Source organism: Phycodurus eques, chromosome 2 (genome assembly GCF_024500275.1).
Source record: "Phycodurus eques isolate BA_2022a chromosome 2, UOR_Pequ_1.1, whole genome shotgun sequence".
NCBI classification, from domain to species: domain Eukaryota; kingdom Metazoa; phylum Chordata; class Actinopteri; order Syngnathiformes; family Syngnathidae; genus Phycodurus; species Phycodurus eques.
This window is the reverse complement of record NC_084526.1, coordinates 34563738-34572974: the sequence shown is the minus strand read 5'-3', so window position 1 is coordinate 34572974 and position 9237 is coordinate 34563738. Positions and strand designations below refer to the sequence as shown.

At 42.4% G+C, this 9237-nt stretch overlaps 1 protein-coding gene across 3 annotated transcripts in view; it reads left to right on the top strand.

The window, feature by feature from the left end:
- The first annotated feature begins 311 nt into the window (after positions 1-311).
- The window catches only part of map2k5 (mitogen-activated protein kinase kinase 5), a 103012-nt gene continuing 94086 nt past the window's right edge, over positions 312-9237 (top strand). For all 3 annotated transcript variants that reach the window (XM_061670448.1, XM_061670447.1, XM_061670446.1), the window contains exons 1-3: positions 312-717; positions 805-853; positions 1119-1186. In XM_061670448.1, coding sequence (XP_061526432.1) covers positions 592-717; positions 805-853; positions 1119-1186 — 243 coding nt within the window. In that variant the 5' untranslated portion in view covers positions 312-591. The remainder of the gene's footprint in view (positions 718-804; positions 854-1118; positions 1187-9237) is intronic.

Here is a 9237-nt window from a genome sequence, read left to right as displayed (position 1 = left end):
TATTGCACTGTACGTTGTTTTGATTGTACTTTTATTTTTGTCTTTGTTTTAAATGTTTATAAGATGTTTTTTTCTTTGTTTTTAAATGCTTTTCATCATGTAATGCACATTGAGTTACCTTGTGTATGAAATGCGCTATATAAATACATTTGCTTTGCTTTGCTTAGTTAAGAACTAGATTTGTAGCCCAATGTAACTCGGACCGTTTCATTAACCTGCTTCAGATGAGCACAATCAAACTTTTGATTCGGGTGCAAGTCTTTTATTTTGAAACTAACTGAGCGGATGTCACCTCTCTGCTGCTGCTAGGACACTTATGGTTTCCTTTCATATACATCCATGGCTATATACCCGTAATATAACGCGCTAAAACTTTACCAGTAAAGTTTTTGGGGTTCGCTTGGCCTGTTAAAAATGATAACGTGATTTTGACTATCACACAGTAACTGTTAACGTCCTTTAAGTGTGCGCTTGACTTAATACAAGTATGTCGACTGAACAGGATGCTAGCATGTGTTAGCATATCACAACAGGAAATTAGCTCGTTAGCTTCGACAGGTGTTATGAAGCTCATTTCTCGTCTTCCTACTAATGCTCTACTTTAATAGCATCTTCATAATGGACTCCGCGGGAATTGTGATCCGAATAAAAACTCCGTTAGGGGATATGGATTCTTCCGTCGACTGTCCATTACTGCTAAACTTCAGTGACTTGCTGGTAAGTCATGCTACAGACGAGCTGCTCCCCATCAATGTCAATTATTTAATTTGTTTCATTAAGGGTTAATCGTATCGTCTATTATAGGTCGCTATCAGGGATGTTATGCCTGAAGCCACCGTCACTGCATTTGAATGTAAGTATCTGAAACTCTACTAAAGTTTATGAGTAAACTATTATCCATTTTCAGAGCACAGACCTTTTTGCCATGTAGCCCCTCAATACAAACTCCATTTTTATTATTCTGGGATCACTTTGCTTTATGTGGCTAATACTGTATTATAATTTACCTCATGAGATCTTTATAACATCCGTTTAGTTTATTGTATGTGATGCTGATATCTTTTTGTATTTCTTTATTTTAAAATGTTTTTTAACCTACCTGTATGTCTGTCATTTAGATGAAGATGAGGTTGGTGACAGAATCACTGTGAGAAGTGACGAAGAGCTCAAAGCCATGTTGTCATATGTAAGTACAGGAATTAATGAATTTTTTTTCTTTTCTTATTGTGGCATAGAATAATGAGCTGTATTTTATTTTGTATTTATGCAAAAACCTGAGGATGCCAACTAAAGTGTGTATCCCATCTGTATATGTACTGAAATAGAACATATTTAGTCTTGTTGCTCTTGGTCTAACATCTGGTAATTTGCTAGAAAAAGCTGGGAAAGTTTATCACCTGCTTATTAGCTGCTGTTTGACATTGTACACTGAATACTTGGTGATGTATTTTGTCCACAAAAAATTGTGCCACTTCTAATAGGGAGTGTGGATGTTGGGCATTGATACTTGCTTCATTGTGTCAATTTTATCTAAGGCTGGGTGATAAATTTGATCAATTGCTGTATATTGCTCAGGCACATTTTTGTGGGAATGAAAAAGAAAAAGTAGCTTATCTAGTTCAAAATGCGTAAAATGTTCTTCTTGTCTTCTCGCCCTGGTTCAAAATTTGGACCAGTAAACAGTTAAATGACATTTTGTTCTTCCCACCTGTATTGTTGCAGCCAAACACTGCTCCGTTAATCAACATTATTTATTTGACGTTATATTACTTGTTTTTTTTGGAGTAATGCACCAAAATGAAAGTTCTTGACCGAAGCTGAAAATTAGGAACTCAAGGCCGAACACCGAAAGACAGAACGCCAAAACAAATTACTACGCCAATTATTAGTAAAATTGCATTTATGGCTGTGACTGCAGAGCTGCCAACCTATGGAAATTCACTTCGAGAACAAGGTTTCTGAATTTCCATCTATCCATCCATCCATTTTCTGAGCTGCTTATCCTCACAAGGGTCGTGGGAGTGCTGGAGCCTATCCCAGCTATCATCGGGCAGGAGGTGGGTACACCCTGAACTGGTTACCAGCCAATCGCAGGGCACATATAAACAAACAACCAGTCGCACTCGCATTCACACCTACGGGCAATTTAGAGCCTTCAATTAACCTACCATGCATGTTTTTGCGATGTGGGAGGAAACCGGAGTGCCCGGAGAAAACCCACGCAGGCACGGGGCGAACATGCAAACTCCACACAGGCGGGGCCGGGGATTGAACCCCGGTCCTCAGAACTGTGAGGCAGACGCTCTAACCAGTCGTCCAACGTGCCGTTGTTTCTGAATCTCCATATTTTTAAAATTATGTCAAGAACATTACCGTGGGAGAGTTATTGCGGTATATTATGTACCGCAATTTATCGTGTATAATGCGCACCCATGTATAATACGCACCCCCAAAGTTGACCTCAAAATTCTGGAAAACCGTTCTCCCTATGTATAATGCATTTTTACAATGCAAGATTTTGCTTCTACCCATATGATCAAAACATGAAGTATGATCTGTATTTTGTGGGTTTTTTTTTCAAAGAATTATTCTGAAGTTAAGCACTTTAGTTGAACACATAATACTTTTTTTTTTTTTTTAACTTGCTCTTATTTTGAAATTCACAGCCCTATTTTTATTTAGTAAATTAGAAAACACACAGTTGTGCTCATATGTTTGATTACCCAGGCAGAATTTGTAAGATGGGTACAATTGTTAAACGAAATCATGAAGGACCAGGCGAAACGCATTTAATTTTATTTTAATGGGATTAAAATTAAACGGTCAAGCATTTCAGAAAAGCATTATAATTAAACAAAACCTAACCATAAATAAATAAAAATGCGTGAGTAAACAGGCTGGTCTGGCCTGTAGGGAAATCGAAACTCCCCGTCCAACTCAGCCAGTCGGGTTGGGAATTGAGAACCGATTGGAACCAGCACTAACGTTCCTTTTCTCCCGGAATTGTTCAAATTAAAAAAATGTGGCTCCCAGTTTCGATGCCTGCCCCGAATAAGAAGTGGTGAAAACCAATGAAGAAGCGGCGAAAACCAACAAAGAAGAACATGCACAAAAACGTGCTTGTGCCCAACGGTGGCGGCGAACAAAAGTGTGTCTTAACTTTGTTCAAATTAATCACCAGTCACCTGAGTGCAACACTTGGAATAAGATTAAATTGTGCAAAGGAGGCTTTCACGATGTGTCGCGTCTGACGCGCACCGACCCTCAGCCTACACCGCGCGGACCCCCAGTGAAGTCAACTCTGTCAATTGGGTGAGTGAGACAATAAAATACGTCTATGCCAACATTGAGACAGCTAACAAGATAAACGGTTGGTTGCACTTTTGCACTGATGACTTTTAGCGTTTATTTTAGTTTTCAAACCAACGTAAGAGCTGATGACAGAAAAAAAATAAAAGCTTAACATTGAGCTAAAACGTCACCGTAGCAACTTTACATCACAATGAATCGGGACAAAATCCACATAATCGTTGTCTCACAGTATCACAAACACTAAACTTGTGCCTCATCGGTGGGTAAGGAAATAAATCAACGTTTTATAGCATTTTGTTTCATACATTTAGAAAAATAAAAATAAAAAAATCACCGGTGCCGTGTGAAGTTACTCTTCGTGCCAAAATGCTAAATTCCGGTGTGTACCCTTCAAAATAACAAGCATGCTGTAAGCTTTAAACAGGAAGTCAAGTTAAAACTTGCACATATAAACCATTTGACGTGATAAAACAGTCCCAAATAACGATTTCAACAATGCTATATTTAACTTGTAATAGAAACATTAATTCATGAATATTAAGTCAATTGGGTAAGTTCCACACACATTGCATTATAGTTCATAAGTTTGATAGTGATTCTGGTTATAAAGAACCCTGAGTCAAATGTTCATTTTAGCCTATGCTGCGGGCTGCTAAGAAAATGGATGTTCAAAATTTGTGCACCCTTTATTTAAACCATGCAAACCTTTTTGAACCAGCCCCCTAAAAGAATCGGAATCGAGAATCATTTGGAACTGGAATCGAAATTAGGAACCGGAATCGCTCAAATTTAAACAATGCCCAACCCTATCAGCCAGTGTCACACCAAGCACGCCGCGTTGTGGCGGCCACTCTTCCTCCCCTCCTCAGGACAGGTGATGAAGGCGCCGCTCGGCTCCGTGAGTTCCCAACGTTAGTTATGTGGCGGTGTCTCCAAAGCGACATGTAACAATGCTATTAACTAGCTGGTATGTCGGTGCCCTCAAAAAAGGGCAACTGTGTGTTTATTCACTTGAAGAAGTAACACCACCCAAGTGATGATGTGGAAAACATAAAAATGCTCACTGCTGACAGCACAAGTAGCATTCGCGGTTAAGCGCTGCTAGCGGTGACGCCACCAGACCAAAGCAACTAATCAATGAATCCCGTCATCTTTATTCAGGTGCACATTTGAAAGTAGCGATAATGTTAACAGCATCATAATGGAGAATGATAATGTTTACAATCCAAGTTGTTTTCATTATCACAGATGGGGCAGTTTGTTTATTTTACATGATTAAAAGCATTTTTTTTAAAAAAAAAAGCTTATAAACATTTAAAACAAAGAAAAAAACTAAAAGTACAATTAAAACAGCGGACAGTGCAAGAAATACCATTTAAAAGTGGAAATGTTATATAAAGCATGAGGAATAAATTTTTTTTTTTTAAACCTGGACTTAAAAACATTCATACTTGGGGCTGGCGTCATTTCTGTTGGGAACTTATTCCATTCGTGTGCAGCATAATCACTAAATGCTGCTTCACCATGTTTGCGTTGGACTCTGTGCTCCACTATTTGACCTGAGTCTGTCGATCTCAGAGCCCTACTGGGTTTATATTCCATTTAGTGATTTATAGACCAGTAGCAGAACTTTAAAATTTATTCTAAAGCTGACTGGAAGCCAGTGGAAAGGCTTTAGAATTGGAGTAATATGCTCTGACCTCTTTGTTCTGGTCAGAACGTGAGCTGCAGGATTCTGAATGAGCTGCAGTTGTTTAATGCTCTTTTTGGGGAGTCCAGTCAGAAGACCATTACAATAGTCAAGTCTACTTGAGATAGAAGCATTGATGAGCTTCTCCTGGTATGCTTGACACATGCAAGCCTTCACTCTAGATATGCTCTTCAGATGGTCGAAGGCAATTTTAGTAATTGATTTGATATGACTGTTGAAAGTCAGGTCAGAATCTATCAAAACACCAAGGTGTCAGACCTGGTCTTCGGTTTTTAAAGAGAGTGACTCCAGGTATTTACTAACAGCAATCCTCTTTTATTTATTGACAAAAACAATTATCTCATTTGTGGTTTAATTGAAGAACATTTTGGCTCATCCAGTTATTTATCTGTTTTAGACAGTGACACAACACCTCAATTGAACTGTATTCATCTGGAGACACTGCTAGATATAACTGTGCGTCATCTGCATAGCTATGATAGGCAAAATTAAAGCTCTGAAGAATTTGACCCAAGGGTAGCATATACAGGCAGAACTGGAGGGGTCCAAGAACTGACCCTTGAGGGACTCCATAGGTCATTGCCATTCGATGAGATTGAACACTTCCAATGGTTACAAAATAACTAATTTCCTCCAGGTAGGACCTGAACCATTTAAGGACTGTTCCATTTAGTCCTACCCACGTTTCCAACCTGTTTAGCAGTATATTATGATCTACTGTATCAAAAGCCACACTGAGATCCAACAAGACCAGAATTTACACCTTTCCCGAGTCAGTATTCAACCTTATATCATTTAGCACTTTGATAAGAGCAGATTCTGTACTGTGATGAGTTCGGAAACCTGATTGAAATTTGTCAAAAAGTCCATTTCAGTTCAAGAAATTGCTGAGTTGATTAAAAATAACTTTCTCAACAATCTTGGCTATGAAAGGGAGATTTGAGATGGGAGATTTGAGCTTGCTAACATGGAAGCGCATTTATCTGCTGTTAGGAGTTCTTCTTATCAGAATCATCATTATTTGCCAAGTATGTCCAAAACACACAAGGAATTTGTCTCCGGTAGTTGGAGCCGCTCTAGTACAACAGACAGTCAATTTACAGAACACTTTGGAGACATAAAGACATTGACAAAAAACAATTGTTCAAAAAGATGCAGAGTCCTCTAGCACTTAGAGCAGTTCGAATGACTAATATTGCAATACTCCAGTGCAATGACCATTGTGCAAAGGGCGCTGAGACTTCAAGGAGTGTATGCGGTTTAAAGTGGCGAGTAGTGCGATCATCTGGGACAATGTAGGTTGTGCAAATCTTACAGATACTCCTCAATTAGTGTGCAAATGGAGCAGATGCTACTCTGGCATTAGTGGCCAGTATATGCAAATACTGCAGCATGGCGAGACAACCACTGTGAGTGCACAAGTAATACATAATTGGCCCCACAGAAATGTGACAACGAACTCAAGTCAAAAAATTGCCATCTTATTGTAATGGAATGATAGGTTAGGTGTTTAAGAAGTTGATCGCAAGAGGGAAGAAGCTGTTGGAATGTCTACTAGTTCTAGTTTGCATTGATCGGTAGCGCCTACCTGAGGGAAGGAGCTGGAAGAGCTGGTGACCGGGGTGCGGAGGGTCCGAGAGGATTTTGCACGCCCTTGTCTTAGTTCTGGCAGCGTGCAAGTCCTCAATGGTGGGTAGGGGGGTACCGACAATCCTTTCAGCAGTTTTGATTGTCCGTTGCAGTCGGAGTTTGTCCTTTTTTGTAGCAGCACCAAACCAGACTGTGATGGAAGAACACAGGACTGATTCAATGACCGCTGTGAAGAACTGTCTCAGCAGCTCCGGTGGCAGGCCGTGCTTTCTCAGAAGCCGCAGGAAGTACATCCTCTGCTGGGCCTTTTTGAGGACGGAGTTGATGTTGGTCGCCCACTTCAGGTCCTGAGAGATTGTAATTCCCAGGAACTTGAAGGTCTCGACGGTTGACACAAGGCAGCTGGACAACGTGAGGGGCAGCTGTGGCGAAGGATGCCTCCTGAAGTCCACGATCATCTCTACAGTCTTGAGCGTATTCAGCGCCAGGTTGTGTCGGCCGCACCACAGCTCCAGCCGCTCCGCTTCCTGTCGATATGACCTGAGTCTGTCGATCTCAGAGCCCTACCGTCTGTCGATCTCAGAGCCCTCACCGTCCTTGATGAGGCCTATGACAGTGGTGTCATCTGCAAACTTCAGGAGTTTGACAGTCTGGTTCGTTGAGGTGCAGTCGTTCGTGTAGAGAGAGAAGAGCAGCGGAGAGAGGACACAACCTTGGGGCGCCCCAGTGCTGATGCTGCGTGTGAATGAGGTGGCCTCCCTCAGCCTGACCTGCTGTGTCCTGCCCGTCAGAAAGCTGTAAATCCACTGGCAGATGGCAGGTGAGACACTGATCTGGAGAAGCTTGGTTGAAAGGAGTTCAGGGATGATGGTGTTGAACGCTGAGCTGAAGTCCACGAACAGGATCCTCGCGTAGGTCCCTGCACTGTCGAGGTGTTCTAGGATGAAGTGCAGTCCCATGTTGACTGCATCATACACAGACCTGTTCGCTTGGTACGCAAACTGCAGGGGGTCCAGCAGGGGACCTGTGACACTCTTGAGGTGGTCCAGCACGAGACGTTCAAAGAACTTCATGACCACAGATGTCAAAGCGACAGGCCTGTAGTCATTCAGACCAGAGATTGCAGGTTTCTTGGGGACTGGAATGATGGTGGAGCGTTTGAAACAGGATGGAACTTCGCACATTTCCAAAGATCTGTTGAAGATCTGAGTGAAGACTGGAGCGAGCTGGTCCGCGCAGACTTTGAGGCAGGATGGGGACACATGGTCCGGGCCTGCCGCTTTGTTAATCTTCTGTTGTTTGAAGATGCGTCTCACATCCTGTTCATGGATGGTTAACGCAGAAGTCAGAGGTGTGGTTGTGGTCGCGGGTGCGGCCGGGTGGGTGTGTGGTGTGAAACTGTCCTTTTCAAATCTGCAGTAGAAGGTATTCAAGTCATTGGCTAGTGTGCTATTGTTCTCAGCTTGGGGGGATTGTCGCTTGTAATCAGTCAGCGATTGGAATGCATGCCAGACTGATTTAGACCCGTTTACGCTAAACTGTTTTTCCAACTTTGCTGCATAGATCCTCTTTGCAATGTTAATTTCTTTAGTAAACTGGTTTCTAGCTCGATTATACAGGGCCCTGTCCCCGCTCTGATATGCGTCCTCCTTAGCTTAAGTTTAGCAGTGAACTACGGCTTGTTGTTGTTGAATGTGCGAAATGATTTTGTTGGTACACAAACCTCTTCACAGAAACTGATATAGGATGTGACAGTGTCCGTATATTCATCCAGGCTGCCAGCTGAATTGTCAAAGACACTCCAGTCTGTGCAGTCTAAACAGCTTTGAAGTTCCATCTTGGCTTCATTGGTCCACTTTTTTGACTGTTTTCACTGTAGGCTTCGCACATTTAAGTTATTGCCTGTACGTCGGTATTAAGTGAATTAAGCAGTGATCAGACGAGCCCAGGGCTGCACGAGGTATAGCACGGTATGCGTTTTTTACCGTAGTGTAGCAGTGGTCTAAAGTATTATTTTCCCTGGTAGGACAGTCAATGTGCTGCTTGTATTTAGGGAGTTCGTGGTTGAGTTTAGCTTTGTTAAAGTCCCCGAGAATAATGAGGGGTTAGTCCGGGTGTTTTTTTTTCAATTTCGTTGACTTGTTCGGCGAGCGTTAGCAATGGCCTTTGTTTTCCCCAATGATTCCATGTCGCGGTGCGCTCGATGAATGTTGAAGCCGGGAAGCATCACGGCGCCATCGGGTACGGCGTCGCAAAGCCAGGTCTGCGTGAAGCACATGGCCGCGGAACGTCCGAAGTCTTTACTGGTCTTCAACAGAAGATGAAGCGCATCCATTTTGTTGGTTAGGGAGCGTACATTCGCGAGGTGGATCGACGGGAACGCCAATCTGTGTCCTCTCTTGCGGAGTTTCACCTGAATGCCGGCTCGTTTCCCTCTGTGGTGCCGCTTCAGTCTCCATGCGCCGAAAACCGTGGACGCCGCTCCGGTGAGTAACTCGGGGAAAAAAACTGAGCGGATCTTCGAAAGTTGGTGACAGAAAGTCCGGAGAAGCCTCCTTGATGGTTAGCAGGTCTCCCCTTGTGTATGTGAGTCGTGTAAGGTCTCCAAAGACGGACGAAAAACA